Raw genomic sequence first — 20,010 nt, 5'->3', positions numbered from 1 at the left:
GTCACATGACCATCAAGCCACACCCACAAATTAGGCCACACCCACAGAACCGGTTAGAGTTATGAGTTTGGTGGTCCCTGAGGTCCAAAAGGTTGGTGAGCCCTGAACTAGATGTCCCTCCCAACAAGGTCCCTCCCAACTCTTGTTAATCTAATCTAATCTAAAAACATTCCATAGAGCCAAACGCTCAGAAGCTGCGTTTCTTGACTGGAGTATTTAAGAGCTTGAACTGCGAGTCTTCAAGCATGGTGTTTATTAACTGGCTTTCCTGAATTTTAAAACCACCCTCCTCCTTCAGAAACAAAGCTTTTGAGACATGATACAAGCTCTGACAGGGATTTGAATAAGCCAAGTCCTCAGGGTCGCAGAGGGAACGACCAGCTGTCCTTTGGGGTGAGGACAATTAATGTGTCTTTTTAGCAAGCTCCATCGGTGGGACTTTTGTGGATCCCCAGCTGAGGAGGGCCAGCCAGACCAAGAAAGGGATTGATTTCTCAGATTATGGGAAGAAGAGGCAGCAACACCATAATAATCAGAGACAGCAGGAAATCCTGGGTTCCAGCAGGGAGAAGGAGCGGAGCAGCCCTGGGGACTTTTAACTGGTGCAGAGAAGAAGAAGAAGACCCTCCTCGACTGTTGCTAGACGGAAATATTTCAGGTCCAAAACCAAGAAGGATCCATAGTGAGTTTTCCAAGCTGAATTCTTTATTCATGCCTATCGATAAAATTTTGCCAAATGAGCAGGGGGTTGGACTAGATGACCAACAAGGTCATCTTCAAAAAAGAAAAAAAAATGGATCCAGGTCAATCAACCACAGACCAATCAGCCTGACATCAATACTTGGGAAGACCTGAAAAAGGCAATCAAGCAACAGATCTGCAAACACCTAGAAGGAAGCAAACTTATAACCACAAGCCAACATGGGTTTGTCCAAAACAGATGATGCCAGATAAATCTTATTGCATTTTTGATAAAGTAATTAAATTAGGGGATCAGCAAAATGCAGTGGACATAATTTACTTGGACCTCAGTAAGGCATTTGATAAATTAAACCACACCTTACTTCTTGGTAAAATAGAAAAAATGTGGATTAGATAGCATCAACACCAGATGGATTCATAACTGGTTGACCAGCTGCACTCAACATATAGTCCTCTATAGAACTACACCTATGTAGAGAGAAGTGAGAGGTGGAGTACTCCAATATCTTCATAAATGATTTAGATAAGGGAATAGAAGGGGAATTCATCATATTTGCAGATGACATCAAACTAGCAGGAATAGCCAACACCCCAGAAGATAGGCTCAAGATTCAGAAGGATCTTGACAGATTTGAACACTGGACCATACCCAACAAAATGGAATTGTAGTCCTAGGCTGCATTAATAGAGAGAATCAAGATCACGTGAAGTCTTAGTACCACTTTATAATGCCTTGGTAACACCAGCCTTGGAATATTGCATCTAGTTTTGTTCACCACAATAGATATTGAGGCTTTAGAAAGAATGCAAAGAAGAGCAGCAAAGATGATTAGGGGGCTGGAGGCTAAATCATGTAGAATGGTTGCAGGAATTGGGAAAAGAAGGACTAGAGGTGTCATGATAACAGTGTTCCAATATTTGAGGGCTGCCTTTATGACGAGCGGGTCCATTTTCTAAAGCACCACAAGGCAAGACAAGAAACAATGGATGGATACTAACCAAGGAACCATCCTAGAACTTTCTTATTCTTTTATTTTTCTTATATGTACCCATTTCATGTATTCACAACTATGTATACATTTATACTTATTATCTTGTAAACAATTGGCAAATCAAATAAATAAAATAAAAATAAGACATTTCCTGACAGTGCGTAGAATTAATCAATGAAACAGTTTGCCTCCAGAAGTTGTGGATGCTCCATCAATGGCGGGTTTTTTTTAAAAAAATTTTTTATTGGTTTTTAAAACAAACATAAACAAACAAAACATAAAAACATCAAGCCATCTTCCATATATATACATACAGTGTGCCGGTTGGTTTACAAATTGTTTTGTGCTTCCATTTCGTAGTCTTCAATTACAATTACATTGTATATATTCTCATATTTTCAATCAAGTATTAAATAGATTAATATCATTATTAATCATTTGACTATATTTTTATTCATTCATGTTTTACGAAATAATCATATTTTAACTAATTTGTTTTATGACAGTTCATATTATCATCTCAAATCTATCCGAGAATCATTTTGTAGATATAATAAGAAAATAATACATCTTTATCTATTATTTTCTAAGAATCTACATAATTCATTACTATATTTTATTGTCCAACCATTAATAGAATAGATCCCAAATTTTATAAAATTGTTTATCATCTTGTTCTCTGATTTCAAATGTCAATCTACTCATTTCAGCACATTCCAATATTTTCTTAATGATTTCCTCCTGTGATGGTATTTTCTCATTTTTCCAGTTTTTAGCAAATACAATCCTAGCTGCTGTTAATACATTTACAATCAGGTATTTCAGTTCTTTACTGTATATTTCAGGTAAAATTCCCAACAAAAATATCTCTGATTTCAAATCTATATGCTTTTTTGTCATTTTTTCCAACCACATATGGATTTTAGTCCAATATTTTTTAGCATACGTACATGTCCACCACATATGGTAATATGAGCCAGGTGTCTGATGACATTTCCAACATTTTTCAGATTTATTCTTGAACATTCTTGCTATTCTTGTCGGGGAAAATGCCACCTGTAAAACATCTTATACAAATTTTCTTTATATGCTGTTGACATTGTCATTTTATAATTTTGAGACCACAATTTTTGCCATTTCTCTAGATCAATCCCATATCCAAAATTCTTCCCCCAAGCAATCATAGTTTCTTTAACTTGTTCTTCTTCTAGTTTAATTTCTAACAAATATCCATACAACTTTTAATCACCTTTTCATCAGTACCTGTCAAAATCTTATCTAAGTCAGTCAGTTTATCATAAAAACCTTCTGTTTTAGAGTCTTTATCATACCTTGAATATATTTGTGCATATGAAAACTAATTCATCTTTATACCTTGTTCCTCTAATTTTTGTATAGATTTAAGTTCACCCTTTTCATTCAATATTTCACCATATCTAACTGTTTGTTCCTTTTTATATATTATAGGATAAGAAAATGCTTCAATAGTCAATAGCCAGACTGGAATTTTCAAATAACATTGCCTTTTAGTCTTCTCCCAGTTTCACCACAGAGACTCCCGTATATAATGTCTTCTAAAATACCCCTGTGTTTTAGTTCCTTTATACCATAGAAAAGCATGCCACCCCAACAACAGATCATGTCCTTCTAATGTAAACAATCTAGCATTTCTTAATGTTATCCATTCCTTAACCCACATCAAATTTGTAGCTTGGTAATACAACTCCCAATTAGGCAAACCAAATCCTCCTCTTATTCTAGCATCTTGCAAAAGTTTTAACTTTATTCTCGCTTTCTTACCTTGCCATATATACTTCAACACAATTTTATTTAAATCTTCAAAGTAATCTTTTCCAAGCCTAATTGGAATTGTTTGAAACAAATATAAAATTATGGGTAATATATTCATCTTTTTTTTAAAAAAAAAAAACAAATTTTATTAATTTTAAAGACAAACAAATCATCATTAACCATTACATACTTAAACCTTTTTCCATTGTAAATTTGACAAGTCAAATAAAACCTTATTTTATACAATATAATTCTATTTTAAACCATTTCCATATGAGCATACAAATACCTCTTATCCAATTTCTCTTTACTTCTCTTTACTCTTATTCAATTTCACTATTATTATTTCATCTATTTCTTTCTGACTTGATTACCATTATTCTCATTCTATATTTCTGCAAGGTTTTATTAATTCTCCCAGAAACATAAACACACAACACACAAACATATAAAAAATCTTTTAGGAAAGTAACTCGGCATGGACTTCAATTATATTCATGCTCATCTTACATGTCATTACCTATTTTATTTACCATTCTATGTCTTCTATATTAGCTTCTCCACACATTTCACTCTTCTTAATTCTATTTTATTTAATCCATCTTAATTTGAGTCATTATATTTGTATCTTTTGTCCATTCTTTATTATCCCTCTGTCTCATTCCTTATAATAAAAAAAAGAATTTCTCCTGAAATCACTAATCAGAGTATGATGCCTTTCTGTCTTCCCCCTAAATTAATTAGATTAACATTTAAAATAACACCTAATACCCAATCTGATTCTGCTTGGTACATTCTATCTACTAATTTTTTATTTTAAATAAAAGAAAAATAACAAATCCAAAATGATTAAATACATAGTTAAATAATAGATCTAAATATTGAATCTTATAACATTCCCATTGCCTTTTCCAAAGACAAATGCTACAATAATAATTTTATAATAACATCAATACCATAGTCATGTTAAACTCTTTAATTAAAACTCAATATTCTAAACATTCCCTTTAATATTTTATTAAATTTTAAAATCAATCATTACTAAACATTTCAACATTTTAATCTCTTATTAACTCTTAAACCATTCTAATTTTCTATTTCTGATACAAATGCTACAATACCATCTTATGTACCTTGCAAAATCTTTTTAAAGAAATTGTACTTTACCCTTTGTCCCTAAAAAAATTCCTCTTTTCCCATCCAATTTCAAAACTTTGTGGCTTTTCTCCACCTTTTCCCTTTCTTTCTTCCCCCAGCAGACCTTTCTACCACCCCCTTCTCCTAGCCTCTGCCTTACTGGCTTCCCTTCTCTGTTGTGTTCCTTTTTTCTTTTGTTTACTATCATTATATTGATTTTGCACCTTATTTTTCTCTTTCTTGAGTGTTTTTTTAAATCTTAAGTCCTTCATTTCCCTTCCTTTCTTTCTTCCTTCTTTCTTAGTTAAATTTTGAAATTCATTAAAGATGGCTTCTTCTTCTTCTTCTTCTTCTGCCTCCATCTGTTGTAGTGTTTGTTGATAGTTAGAAAGCGCCATTTCTAAAAAAAGGAAGGCTTCTTTCACACCATCTTTGCCATCTGTTTTTGTTTGCTCATATTCTTTTCTCAGTTCCTCAGCAAAAAAAGCCATTATAAATCTTTTCTTTTCTTTTTTTCCCCCTCTTTCTTCTTGCACCAACCAAGATATTTCAAAAAAATAGAACAATCCCAAAGTCCTCAATCAATCCAAGCCAAGACAAAGTTCTCACTTTCTCTTCCTGGGGTAGTATCAATAAAAAAAAAAGAAAGTCCAAATCTGTATCTTAAAGCCTTATTAGAATATATTTCAGTCTTCAAATCCTTAAGGCATCTCCTCCAACAAAGTCTTAACATATAAATATATTTTTTGTCCTCTCCCTTCCCACTTATCACATAAAGCTGGTTTTTACCTGAAAAAGACAGGTTTCTCAGTATCCACTTGTTGATTCCGTAGGGAAGGAGAGTAAACTTTCCTTTCAGCACCTCAAAATTGCCGCTTTTTTTCTCTTCTGGAAAGAATCATTCAAAAAGCCATAATTTCCAGGAATTGTGTTAAATATGTCTTAGAGTCCTGGGTCAACCAAGAAAACTTTCACTCTCAAAAGGCTTTCTCCTCTTCCCCCCTGCGCATTCTTACCCAGCTGCCGGCTTCTTTGTGGCGGCCATTACAGACCGCCGCTGCACCGTCTTGGGAAAAGGGGGTTCTGCCGGCCGGGGAGGGGGTCTGCAACACCCCAAACCCCTCTCCGAATCCCCCCTATCTTCAGCCGCCCCTGCAGGGCAGCCTGGCTCCGAACCCGTCCGGATCGGAGCACCAAAAACGGCTAGCGCAGCAGATCTCGCGCAGTATCGCGAATCCCTGCCGCTCGCGAAGCCGACAAACCGGAAGTCCCAAATTCTGGGTAATATATTCATCTTGATTGTTGATATTCTCCCTATTAATGACAGTTGTAAATTTTCCCATTTCGCCAAATCTAGCGCTATCTGCTGCTTAAGTTTGATATAATTATTCTCTTTTAGTGTACTGCATCTTGCTATCAAGTATATCCCCAAATATTTGATCTTATTCGTAACCTGGATTTTCAATAAGTCTGCCAGTTCTTCCTTTTGTCTTGATAGCATATTCTTTGTCAAGATCTTTGTCTTATCTTTATTTATTTTCAAACCAGCCACCTTTCCATATGTCTCTATCTTTTCTATCAATTTTGATGTTGTTTCTAGTGGGTCTTCTAGAATGAAAACCAGATCATCTGCCAATACTTGCAACTTAAATTCTTCCTTTTTAATTTTCATCCCTTTTATATTATTTTCGTCTCTAATATTTCTGTTTAGCACTTCCAAGGTTAACACAAACAACAGAGGTGATAGTGGGCACCCTTGTCTTGTTCCTTTTCTTTTATCAATAGAGTCTGTCAGTTCTCCCTCTATCATTACCTTTGCCGTTTGCTTATGATATATAGCTTCTATTGCTTGAATAATTTTTTTTGCAAAGCCCATCCGTTCCAGCTGTAATAACATGAATCGCCAATTCACATTATCAAATGCCTTCTGTGCATCTAGAAATATCAAAGCTATTTGTTTTTCAGGATGTGCCTCGTAGTATTCCAAAGTGTCTAAGATTACTCTCATATCGTCTTTAATTTGTCTCTTTGGCAAAAATCCATTTTGATCAAAATGGATAAAATTATTTAAGTATTTTTTAAGTCTTTCTGCCAATATTGAAGCAAAAATTTTATAATCTGCATTTAGTAAGGAAATAGGTCTATAGTTCTTGATTTCTAATGGATCGGCCTCCTCTTTTGGGACAAGTGTAATATAAGCTTCTGACCATGATTTAGGTATCCTCTTCTTTAACATAACTTCATTCATAACTTCTAGCAATGGAAGGTTCAGCGATTCTTGTAATGTTTTAGAAAATTCTGCCGGAAATCCATCTGGGCCTGGTGCCTTTCCATTATTTTGCTTCTTGAGTGCTTCAGTTAACTCCATCATCCTTATATTGCTTTCTAACATTGTTTCAGTCTCTTTAGGTATCTGAAGTAAATTAGCATTCTGTAAATACTGTTTAACTCTTTCCTCATCAATATTCTCTTGTGTGTATAGTTTCCCATAATAGTCTTGTATGATTTCCTTCTTCTCTTTACTACCATAGCAAACTTGGCCTTGGTCATCTATTAATTGCAATATTTTCCTTGATTCTTTCTCCTTTCTCAATTTATATGCTAACTGGTTTATTTGCATCTTCAAAGTTGTTCTGTTTAGCACCTCTAATTTTATGTGCTAGTTCTTCTTTTTCTATTAGACCCATTTTACGTTTAATTATATCCATTTTTAAGTTAATGTCCTTTTTCTGTGGCATTTTCTGTAGCTCTTTTTCAAGTCCTTTATACTCATCCTCTCATGCCTTAGAGGCTAATCTTTTCATAGTATTTCTTTTCCTTGTATAGTCTATTATCAAGCCCCTGGCATATGCCTTCATTGTATCCCATACGTTCTGAATTGATGTATCTTCTTTTTTGTTTTCTCTAAAGAAAAAAGCCAATTCTTTCTCCATCTACTGTGTGAAGTCTTTTTCCTTTAATATAGTATTATTTAACGTCCATCTAGATCTTCTTCTTTGTCCTTTCCATTTAATTGTCATTGGATAGTGATCTGCCCAAGTACTTGTTTCAATATTTATTTCTTGAGTATTAGTTAACAATTCTGTTGACATCCATATCATATCTATTCTGGACCATGATAAATGTCTATTTGAGTAGAAGGTGTATTGTTTAGTTTTAGCATTTCTTTCTCTCCATGTATCTTTTAAGTTTATTTCATCTACCATTTTAACAAAAGATTTAGGGAGAGTCTTTCTGTTTTGCTTTGTTGTTTTTTGTGCTGTGTAGTCCAGTTTATTGTCTACAATTCCATTAAAATCTCCCATCATAACTATATTAGCATAGTCCAGTTCAATTATTTTCATATGTAATTTTTTATAAAATTCTTCTTGATTGTCATTCGGGGCATAAATTGCAATCAGGAGTGTTTCCATATTATTGTCTATTATTTCCACCATTAGTATTCTTCCATCGTCATCAGTATAAATCAATTTTGCTGGGATAATATCTTTAATATATAGAACTACTCCTCTTTTCTTGTATTGTGTCAAAGAAGTAAATATTTTCCCTAATTTTGGCTGTATCAACAATTGTTCATATTGCTTTTTGCTATGTACTTCTTGTAGATTATATCAAATTTTAATTTCTCTAATTTATGGAAGGTTTTCCTTCTTTTAACAGCTGAGTTAAGTCCATTTATATTAATTGTAATCAGTTTTTTCTCTCCCATGGTTATATTTTGTAGTTAGGTTTAGCAGCTCTCGTAGATCTTGGTTCATGTTGTTCTTTGGCTTCCACCTTTCCATCTACTGCACCTTCTTCTTTTTCAGTCGTCATTTGGCAGTCCTCTTGGAATTCAATTAGTGAAATTTCTTTTTCTGCCTCTTCCTCTTTCCCTCCAAAAAATTCTGTTTAAAATGATTCAGCTTTCTCAGTTGAGTCAATTTTATATCTCTGTTCTTGCCATTTTATTTTAAAGGAAAAGCTTTAGTATTAATGATTTCCTTCCTTTTCTTTTTAAGGGAGTAGTCTTTTTTCTTTTTTCTCTTTCCCTCTCTGGTATTTTTTTTTCTTTCCATTTACCTTCCATATTGGTTTTTTTTTTTCCTGGCCTTCTATTTTTCTTATGCATCCTTTCATATCTGAGACTTCTTAATTGGATGTTGAAGAACCTGAAGAATTTTTCTTTTCTTTGAGGACTTCCGGTTTGTCGGCTTCGGAGGCAGTGGGGTTTCGCGATCTCTGCGATCCCGCCGCGCTATCCACGCTTAGTTCCTCCGACCCAGACGGGTCCGGAGGATAAGGTTGCCCGTAGAGGCAACCGAAGATAGGGAGGATCCGGACAAGGGTTGGGGTATTCGCAGACCCTTCCCCACCCGGCACAACCTCCTTTTCTCAAGTCGGTCCAGCGGCGGTCAGCAATGGCCGCCACAAAGAAGTCAGCAACCGGATAAGATCGTGCTGGAGGAAGAAGGAGAAATTTTTGAAGCGAAAGTTATTTTGGCTGAACTGGGATTAGAGGATATATTTAACACCCTGAAATCTGAGATTTGGTTTTTTGTTTGAAAGATACTTTGTTTCCAGAAGAGATTGTGGCGGCGAGTGAAAGTGTTTCAAGTGAAAGTTTACTCTCCTTCCACATGGAATTAACGAATGAATGCTGAAAATACTACTATTCTATAAAAGGTAAAAATCTAAAGCTTCTGGTTATAAATGGGAAGGGAGAGGACAAAAGGAAAATTTATACTAAGATTCTGTTGAAGGAGATGCCTGGAAGTTTTTAGAGATTGGAAGTTACTGCAATAAGAACTTAAAATACAGACTGGCTTTCTTTTTCTCCCTTTGCAACTGATTTTAACCCAGGAAGAAGGGAAGAACTTTGTGCTTTGTTTGGATTGTTTGGTGACTTTGGGATTTTGGGACTTGCTTTAAGCTTGAAATATCTTTGGCTCTTTTAAGAAAAAGAAGAGGATTTACAATGATTTTATCTGCTGATGAACTGAGAGAGGAATATGGCAAAATAAAGAAAGATGATGCGGGGCAAATTTTTTGCTTTTTAGAAATGGCGCTTGCTACTTATCAGCAAATACAACAATTGATGGAAGAAGATGAAGAAGAAGAAGCCATCTTTAATGAACCCATAGAGGTGCTTAAGAAAGAAAGAAGAAAGAAAGGGGAAAAAGGATATAAGACTTAAAAAATATTTAAGAAAGAAGAAAATAAGATGCAAAATCAATATGAGGTTAGAAAGCAAAAGGGAAGAGAAATACAACAGAGGGGAAGTTAAGGGGGTAAAAAGACCAGATGGGATAAGACAGGGAGGAAGAAGGGGGAAAAGGCCACGAGGGCATTAAACAAGATGTGAAAAAGAAATGGTTTTTTAGGGATAAAGGGTAATATAATTTGGTTTTAAAAGGATTCTGTAGTATTTGTATTAAAAATAAAAAATTATAACTTTATAAGATCTGAGTAAAGACTAAAATATTAAAAGTTTAATAATGGTAGAATTTAAGATTTAATAAAATAAGGTTTAAAATATTTAGTTTAAATGTAGAGCTTAATTGATTATTGCGTGGATGTTAATATGAATATATTATTGTGATACTTGCTTTTGAAATAGATAATTGAAATGTTATGAGATTTAATGTTTGATGATATATTTAATTATGTTATGGATTCACTATTTTTTCCTTTTTCTTTTGTAAGTAGTATGTACTAAGCAGAATCAAATAGGAATTTGGAGTTACCTTAAATGTTAATTTAGAGGTGCGATGGAAAGGCATCATACTTTGATTTGTGATTTCAGGAGAAATTTTTTATTTTACTATGGGGAATGAAATATATAGATAATTGGAAAATAATGGACAAAGGATAGAAATATAATGATTTAAATTAAGTTAATAAACAAAATAGAATTAAGAAGAGAGGAAAGCGGGAGAAGCTACAAAGAAATTACAGAATGGTAATTAAGATAGGTAATGGCATATAAGATGAATATGAATTTAATTGAAGTCCATACAAAGAGTGGTAATCCGGGGCCAAGCTACTTTTTGAAAAAGAAGTTTTACTTTATGTGTTTTGTGTGTTTCTGTTTATGTGAGAGCTGGTAAAACCTTGGAGGAAGCGGGAGGAGCATAATTGTAAACAAGACAGAGGGAAATATGAATATGATGATTAAATTTAATGAGAAGAAATATTAAAATCACATTGTATAAAATATTGTATTATCTGCCTTGTAAAAATTCACAAGGGAAAGAGGTTTAATGTGTATAAGGTTTATGTTTTGTTTGTCTTTAAAAGCTAATAAAAACTTGTTTAAAAAAAAAAAAAGAATTTTTCTTTTCTTTTTTATTTTTTTATTTTTCACTTTTCCGCCTTTTTTAGGATTTAACAACTTTCTCTCTTTTGTATGTGTTTATGGTCTTTTCCTTCATTTTTGAGTTTTTATTGTTATTCAACCAATCAATTGGATTAAGGTGTACAAGAACCTGAAGAAATTTTTTTTTTTTTATTATTATTATTATTATTATTATTATTATTATTATTATTATTATTATTATTATTATTATTATTGTTGTTGTTGCTACTATTTGGCTTTTTTCCTGCTATTTTTATTTGGAATTGCAATTGGTTACTTCACAATTGGATTAAGGTCTAGAAGAACCTGAAGATTTTGAATTGCTCGAAATGAGTAGGAAACTAACAGCCCCTGGTTCCTCAACCTCTACTTCTTCCTCTCCACCATCTGGAGGACAACATTCAATACAGACAATGTTACAGCAAGAAAAAGAACAAGAAAAAGTGACCCTGCAGATGATTATGCAAGGAATTCAAAATATTCAAACAAGAACAGAGAATATTGAAAAGAGAACAGAGAACATCGAACAAAGAACAGGGAAAACTGATGAAAAGGTGGAGAACATTCAACAAATGATGATGAAGTATGATGAGAGATTCCAAAAAATTGAAGAAGAAGATAAACAAAGAGACAAGAAGATTGGAGATATTGATAACAGATTAACTGTGGTTGAACAAGATAAAAGTGGGATGTTGAGATGGAAGACGGACATATCAGAATTTTATATTAGATTCCAAAACATAGAGGAAGAAAAGGGACAAAACCTAGCTGAGATAATGATAGAAATATTGGCTGAAGTTTTGGAAATAACTGAAGAGAAGATGATGGATGGAATAGATGAGGTTTATCGAGTCTTCACAAGATATGCAATGAGAAATAGCTTACCAAGAGAAGTTCACATTAGATTTACAAAGAAAGCCATTAAAACGCAAATATTGCAAGTGGCAAAAGAGAAAACATTGAAATATAAAGACAAGGAGATTGTGGTCTTGAAACAAGTACCCAGAAGAGTGAGAGAGATGAGAATACCGATTCCTGACCAAAATGCTACATCAATGGAGGTTTTTAAGATGAGATTGGACAGCCATTTGTCTGGAATGGTACAGGATAACCTGCTTGAGCAGAGTGTTGGCCTAGACAGAAGACCTCCAAAACCCCTTCCAATTTTGTTATTGTAAGGACCTGCCTCGGCTCCCTTCTCAGGAAAGCATGACTCTGGAAAGGAGTTCCAAAGGAGCGTTTGCTGAGAGAAGGGATTGCAGAGAAGTCAGGTGGAGTCTGAAGATTCCCACACAAAGCATTAAGCTAATTTCCCCTCTTCAACCCCGACCCAGAGCCCCATGTCCACCAGTAGCCAATGAGATGCTGCAAAGGTGTTATGAGAGCTCCAAGGCGATAACAGGTAATCCTCGGGGCGCTGTGGCCTTGGGTAACAGGCTGGGACCAGCTAGGAAGGAATCTATCCTGATCAGTGGTGGGATTCAATTTTTTTTACTACCGGTTCTGTGGGCGTGGCTTGGTGGGTGTGGCTTGGTGGGCGTGGCAGGGGAAGGATACTACAAAATCCCCCTTCCCTCCCCACCCCACTAGCCTGCTTTCCAGCTCCGTTCTCCTGTGAAAGGCAACCTAAGAAGACCCAGCCGATCAGCTGGGACTCAATGGGAGGCAGAGAAGAGATGGGGTTGGCGGGGCCAGTCAGAGGTGGGATTTGCCGATTCTCCAAACTACTCAAAATTTCCGCTACCGGTTCTCCAGAACTGGTCAGAACCGGCTGAATCCCACCTCTGATCCTGATGGCCCAGTCCCCCTCCCCAATTCCCATGAGGTTACAGCAAAAGCCAAAGCAGTCAAAGCAATTGGCCCCAAGAAGCGTCTCCCCTCCCCTTCAGAATGGCAGCGTTCTGGCAGGAACCTGACAGTTATTCTGTATTCTGTAGTCCTCACTTAATGACTGATCATTTAACAATTGTTCAAACACCCCTCCACCCCCCCATTTCTTTTTCTTTTTAAAAAAGAAATGCCCATTCTGGAGAATGGATTTGCTTAAGAACCATTTCTTTTGCTTAATGACTTTGGTGATTTGCTTTAAATCATGTGGTGACCTCTTAATAACCACAACAACTTACAATGGAAATTTTGGTCTCAACTGTGGTCATTAAGTGAGGACCATCTGCAAAGCTGTCATATAGAACGCAGGACAACATTGTGGTAGGCTTACTTTACAAGAAGGTAGGATCTGTTGTAGGTGAGGAAATATTTCCTAGCAATGAGATCCATTCAGCAATGGGTGAGGCTGCCTCTCTGCAAATGGTGGCATCTGACTGGCTGAAGGGGACAGATAGCACCTGCCAGGAGTGGAGAAGTGGCTGGGCAAGATTTCAGGCCGTTGCTTTTTGTAAAAACTTTAGTCTCAGGAACTCCAGTCCTACTGAACTCCCAGAATCACTACCCAAGTCTTGCCTCTATGTCACATTTATTCGACCCCATGGGCAACCAGCATGCAGGGCCACAATGGGCTGCTTTAGTTTTGACCGAACAGGTTTCATGAGCCCAGGTTTTATAAATCAGAGCTCAAGGCTTAGTGCCCTGTAAAAGCCCCGTTAACTGAGCATTATTCAGATTATAACTTAGTTTGATGCATGAACTCCAGATCTTCCTGTGTGCACTTTTAACTCCCAGGAACTTTGGGGGAAGTAAATGAGAGTTTGGTTGTCAGGCTTGCCCAGGGGGACTGTGCTCTTCAACCTTTTTTTTAAATAAAAGATGTACATGAGGGGTGTACAAAGGTGTAATAGAACATCCCAGATGACACAAAACTTGGGGGGTGGGAGTGTTGCTAACCCCTCAGATTAGGCTAGAAAACGATATAAAAGCTGATCCAGTTCTACAGAGGAATTATTGAGTCTGTCATCTGCACCTCTGTAACTGTCTGGTTTGGTTCTGCAACCCAAGACAGACACAGACTGCAGAGAATAATTAGGACTGCAGAAAAATCAATTGCTACCAACCTGCCTTCCATCGGGGACCTGTATACTGCACGAGTGAAAAAGAGGGCTGTGAAAATATCTGCAGACCCCTCACATCCCAGACACAAACTGTTTCCACTCCTTCCCTCAAAACGACGCTGTAGAGCCCTGCACACCAGAACAACTGAACACAAGGACAGTGTTTTCCCCCCGAAAGCCATCACTCTGCTAAACAAATAATTCCCTCAACACTGTCCAACTATTTACAAAGTCTGCACTACTATTACTATTCATCTTCTCCTCACTCCTTATCGCCCATCCCCTCCCACTTGTGACTGAATGACTGTAACTTTGTCACTTATATCCTTACGATTTATATGCACTGTTTCCTGGTATGATTTGATTGCTTATTGCACCCTATGACTATCATTAAGTGTTGCACCTGATGATTCTCGACTCTTGACGAATGTATCTTTTCTTTTATGTGCACTGAGAGCATTTGCACCAAGACAAATTCTTTGTGTCTCCAATCGCACTTGGCCAATAAAAAATTCTATATTGCTATTTATTGATTCTCATTTAACAAGGTGTAATTCAAAAATGCAAATTTGCACTTGGCAGAGAAACCCCCCCCCCCAGAAGCCTCGGTACAAGGCGGGCTTGGGGGGCGGGCAGGGGCCGCCTGGGTGCTGCTGCCGCTACTAAAAGAGCCAGGCAATCCTGGCAGAAGCGCCGCGGTGGTTGTTGGCTTAACGGACCGGCCACCTCCGCCTGCGGCCGCCCGGCGCTCCTCGGACTCCGCCACAGGGCAGCGGGAGGGAGGGAAGGAGGGTCGGCCGGCCGCGGCTGCCGCCAAGGCCCCATGGAGGCCTCCCTCGCCAAGCGCCCGGCGGACGCAGAGTGGGAGGACCCACCGCCAGGGGCGCCCGCCGGCCCGCCCGCCCCAGTCCCCCTCGCGTCCGACGCGGCTGCCCCGCGGTCCGGCAGAGGGCAGCGCCGATTCCGCGGCTCTTCTCCGACGCCGCCCCTTCCTCGAGGCGCCTCCCCGCCCGCCGGTGCCCCCCTCCGCCTCCTCGCCCAGCCAGCCGGCCTCGCCCGCCCGCTACGCGAGCCCGGGGATCGGAGCGGCGCGCCAGGCCCCAGGTAGGCAGGAGGGCGGCGCCGGGGGCTTCGGGCGAGCCAGGCCGCTGCGGGGCCGAGCGAGGGGGCGCCGCGCTCCGTCTGCCGGGTCCACCTCGCCCGGGAAGCGCGCAGGCCCTTCCCGCCCGGCGGTCAGCGCCCTCGGCCTGCGGGGCTTCCGGCCCCCGCCCCGCCGCTCCTCTCGGTCGCCCGCTGGGCTTCCCCGGATCAGCCGGGAGCGCCGGGCGGCCCAGCGACGCTGCGGCAGAGGAAGCGCGGCCCGGGGACAGCCGGGGGGCCTCGCAGCCTGCCCGGCGGAGGCCGGCTCGCCCGGTCGGGCCCTTCGCGGTGTAGCGTTAAGGCCGCCGCTGCGCCCCCCCTTGCCCCCCCCGCTCCGAGGGCAGAGCCGGCGGAGGAAGGCCGGCCCCGAAGGCCGGTGCGGCTCCTGTGCTCCCCTTCCCCGCCTTCGGAGGAGCGGAAAGAGGCGAGGATCCGGGCCGGGTTTGTGCCGCCGCCCCCGAGCACCCCCGGGTGGAACAAGCGCCGGGCTGGGCTGGCTGCACGCCTGATGCGTGGCGACCTTTGGCGTTTGTTCCATCCTCGGCAGGACTTGCCCGGGGGACCCTCCGACTCTGCCGCTGCAGCCGGGCTGCCTGAGTGGAGAGAGGCGTCAGGACGAGGGGAGGGCAGCCCTTCTGCTCTGGGGGGAGCTGGGCAGATGCCCTGGGACCCGTCTCCAATTCTGCCCCCCTCCTCAAAGCAGAAAGGGCACCTGGGGACTGAGGCTGGGGGGTCCCCCGAGAGCAGCCAAAGGGTCCCTTTACTGTGGAGCCTAAAGAGGAACCATGAGGGGATCTGGGCCATGGGGACATTCTTAGGCAACCTGTCACTTCCTTTGAAAGAAATGGGATTGATCCCAAGGCTCCTCTAAAGAGTTTTCTTCGGTTTCCATCCGCCGTCCTTGCAGTGAGTATTTTTCTGAATGTAACAGACTGGTCTTTCCAGGCTGCTGATCACAGATCCTAAGTTCGGATCTTCCTAACTTTAAAAAAAAAAAGAGGATCTCCTCTTAGTAACAGGCACCGGGATTTCTGCTGCTCACATGGCTTCTTGGTTTCAGAATTGAGTGAACTCCAGGTCGCCGTGAAGCAAGCAAGATATTTCAATTCAGGGCCTGTTGGGGGGGAGGGGGGAAATCTTGAAATACGGCCTGTTTAGGGTTAACGCTCTCTTCCTGATTCTGATCCCCAGTTTTCAATGCTGCGTTTTCGGGTAAAGGAACCTTCTTTTGGAGAGCTCCCACACCCGGATCCCAACCTGAAACCCGCTTCTGTTGGAAAAGGCAGCTGCCGGTGATTCTTACTAGCCTACTCTCTTCCTTTGCAGGTTCCCACAGAGATTTTCTGGAAGAAGGGGCTGGGACCACAAGGTGACCGCTGGAATGTCTGGCCTGCTTTGGTCTGATGTGTCTCAAAGGTAGCTGGACCCTCCTACGAGGATTCGCACGACCCCTCTAGCGATCGCTCTCTAGGAATAGGTTTCCTTGATTGCTCGGCCTTCAGTTGAGCAGCAAAACCGCTCACTGTGGAACCCCCTCTTTTTCTCCCCAGCATGTCAGAGACCTGGTCCCAGCAGCCGCCACCCCCCCAGCAGCCCCCGCACCACGGGGCCACGGCCGCCCTTCCAGAGCACCCCATCCCGCCCAGTGCGGTGACCGAGAACCCTTTGGGCTGTGCCGTCTATGGTATCCTCCTGCAGCCGGAGCCCAGCGGGTTGCAGCACCCACCCATCCCTGCCAGCGGTGGAGGAGAGGCCTCTCCCAAATGTGGGGTTTGTGGGCACGACCTGTCTCACCTCTCCAACCCCCAGGAGCACCAGTGCCTACAAGGCGGCCACGACCGCTCCTTCCAGTGCACTCAGTGCATGAAGGTTTTTCACCAGGCCACGGACCTCCTGGAGCACCAGTGCCTGCAGGTGGAGCAGAAGCCCTTTGTCTGCGGTGTCTGCAAGATGGGCTTCTCCCTGCTCACCTCGCTGGCCCAGCACCACAGTGTCCATAATGGCAACACGGCCGTCAAGTGCTCCATCTGTGAAAAGACCTACAAAGGCGGCCGCGGCGGCAGTGGCAGCTCCCGAGGAGCCGGCCCCCACAGCAGCCAGCGGCCCTCAACCGGGCCCCGCGGAGAAGCCGTACAGCTGCTCCATCTGCCAGAAGCCCTTCAAGCACCTCTCGGAGCTGTCGCGGCACGAGCGGGTGCACACCGGGGAGAAGCCCTACAAGTGCAGCCTGTGCGAGAAGAGCTTCAGCCAGTCCTCGCACCTGGTGCACCACAAGCGCACACACAGCGCCGAGCGGCCCTACAAGTGCACCGTGTGCGAGAAGGCCTTCAAGCACCGCTCCCACTTGGTGCGCCACATGTATGCTCACTCGGGCGAGGCCCACCTCTTCCGCTGCAACGTCTGCGAGTTGCACTTCAAAGAGTCCTCGGAGCTGCTGCAGCACCCCTGCACGCCCAGTGGCGAGCGGCCCTTCCGCTGTGCGGCTTGCCACAAGGCCTTCCGGCGGCCCTCGGACCTCCGGCAGCACGAGCGCACCCACAGCACAGAGCGCCCCTTTCAGTGCGACCTCTGCCCGATGAGCTTCAAGCAGCAGTATGCGCTCATGCGCCACCGCCGCACTCACAAGGCCGTGGTCCCCGCCCCTCCTTCCGAGCAGGAGGCCGCCCCGCTGCCCTTCAAGTGCTCCCTGTGTGAGAAGGGCTTTGTGCAGCCAGCGCACCTGCTCTACCACCAGCACGTCCACGGCATCGAGAATCTCTTCAAGTGCAACGCCTGCCAGAAGGGCTTCAGCCAGTCCTCCGAGCTGCTGCGCCACCGCTGCGTGCAGAGCGCGGAGCGGCCCTTCAAGTGCACGGCCTGCAGCAAGGCCTACCGGGCCTCCGCCTTGCAGAAGCACCAGCTGGCTTCGCACTGTGCCGAGAAGCCCCTCCGCTGCACCCTGTGCGAACGGCGCTTCTTCTCCTCCTCGGAGTTTGTGCAGCACCGCTGCGACCCTGCCCGCGAGAGGCCCCTGAAGTGCCCGGACTGCCAGAAGCGCTTCAAGTACGCCTCCGACCTGCAGCGCCACCGGCGTGTCCACACGGGGGAAAAGCCGTACAAGTGCCCCTCCTGTGAGAAGGCCTTCAAGCAGCGGGAGCACCTGAACAAGCACCACGGGGTCCACACCCGGGAGCAGCACTACAAGTGCATGTGGTGTGGCGAGCGCTTCCTGGACCTGGGCCTGCTGCAGGAGCACAGCGCGCAGCACACCTCCACGGAAGGCACTTACACGGTGGCCCCCTGCCTGCCCTGAGCGGTGCCAAGCACAGCCCTCGTGCCCCAGCCCTTCGATGGGCAAACACGGGCAGAGTAAACGAAGCTTCGGGGGCCGCACAAGGCCAAGGCTATGGAAAGACTGGCTCTTGCAGCCTCGCCCTGCCACTGCGGTGCCCCTGTGTTTACGAAGCCAAGGGCTGACTCTGGAGTGAACGAGGGAGCAGGACGCTGGGAGCGGCTGAGGATTAGGGAGGGCCGAGAAGGAGGGAGGGAGGGAGGCATGCATGCCAGGCTGGAAGGCCTCCTCTCACTCACTGCCGTGGTTTCTCCATGCAGCAGATGCTCCAGCCAGCAACCCTTATATGGTTGTTTTGGCTTCAGTCGCCTACAACCATTGGGACTGGATTTCCTCCACTCCAGCCCTTGGAAATGCAGCCGGAAGGGCATGGAGGAAAACTCAATTTATCTATTTTAACGTATTATTAAAGCTAGAGCATCCCCCCCCCAGCCTCCTCCTCCTACACCCTCCCCCCCTCCGTTGTGGTATAAATAGATAGGCTTCTTCTCTGTGTAACCTCTGAGAAATGTAAACATTCAAGACATGCAACTGAAGAGAGCTTGGACAGAAAACATTCATTAAAACTGCACTGACCTGTCCTAGGATTGTATCTTTTGGAACCCAAAAGCCCAAGTGCGAAAAGGCTGCACTTGCCAGTCATATAAACCAGATTTGAGACCGTTGAGCCTTTTCTGCACATGCCTTCGTCAGGGACCAGCGTGTGTGTGTGTGTGTGTGTGTGTGCGTGCAGCAGGGGTGTCTATGCATATACAGATGTATGAGGTACATAGAACCACTTACTGCATTAAATTAGAACGGGTCCCCAAACTTGGCAACTTTTAAGACTCCAGCTGGCTGGAGAATTCTGGGAGTTGAAGTCAACAAATCTTAAAAGTTGCCAAGTTTGAGGACCCCTGAATTAGAAGATGGCTACAAGCCGGCAGTGGGGTCAGTAAAAAAAAACAAGTGATGCTGTCCTTTTTGGGGGGCCAGGGTGGGGTGGGGGGAGGGAAGAGGGGGCTTTCTATCCCAGGTCCCTTCGGAGGCGGCATCGTATTTGGAGGAGGAGCAGAGTATAACCCGTTTGGGGTGTCGGGGGAGAGCTTCTGTTTTCTCCTTGTTGAGTCCTGGGCCTTTTCACGGCCTCCCAGCAGCAGCGCAGAGGCAGCTTTTAGAGAGGGAATTTCCCTTTTTGGGATGGCCTTTAAAAAAAAAAAAAAGTGATTAACGCAACCCTGTAGCTCAGCTGGATGTGAGTTTTACAGCCTTGCAAAAGCTGCAGTGGAATCTCTGGGAATTGGAACCCATCAGTTGGTCTTTCTTTGGGAGGGGGGTGGGGGGGTGAAAGGCTTTGCCCAGAGAGCCGGCTAGGCAGGATATTGTGAGATGGAAGCAGGCCTCTCCCTTTCCGGAGAGCCGAGAAGGCCCTCCTCCCTCGGGAGGCTTTTGTGGGCTTCCTTTCTGCAGGCTCCATTGTTTCAGTCCCCTCCTCCCCCCTCCTCTGCCTATTTGCCACCTCTCCTGCCCGAGTCCCTTTTTGTCTGTGCTGCACACACACCCCTTCTTGCTTGGGCCTTTTCCTGAGCTGAATTC

General features: G+C 43.1%; 1 protein-coding gene across 1 annotated transcript; it reads left to right on the top strand.

Moving 5' to 3' along the window:
* Window positions 1–14,890: 14,890 nt before the first annotated feature.
* ZNF319 (zinc finger protein 319) lies at window positions 14,891–19,015 on the top strand. Its single transcript, XM_026690254.2, is given in 6 exon segments — window positions 14,891–15,068; window positions 16,431–16,520; window positions 16,655–17,149; window positions 17,151–17,186; window positions 17,188–17,216; window positions 17,219–19,015. Coding segments are annotated over 5 exon segments (1,773 nt in total). The 5' UTR covers window positions 14,891–15,068; window positions 16,431–16,485; the 3' UTR covers window positions 18,397–19,015.
* Window positions 19,016–20,010: the final 995 nt, after the last annotated feature.

The sequence above is a fragment of the Notechis scutatus genome, chromosome 9 (assembly GCF_049901735.1).
Source record: "Notechis scutatus isolate UNSWTSFEM ecotype Mainland chromosome 9, rNotScu1.2, whole genome shotgun sequence".
NCBI classification, from domain to species: domain Eukaryota; kingdom Metazoa; phylum Chordata; class Lepidosauria; order Squamata; family Elapidae; genus Notechis; species Notechis scutatus.
This window is presented reverse-complemented; position numbering and strand designations above follow the sequence as displayed.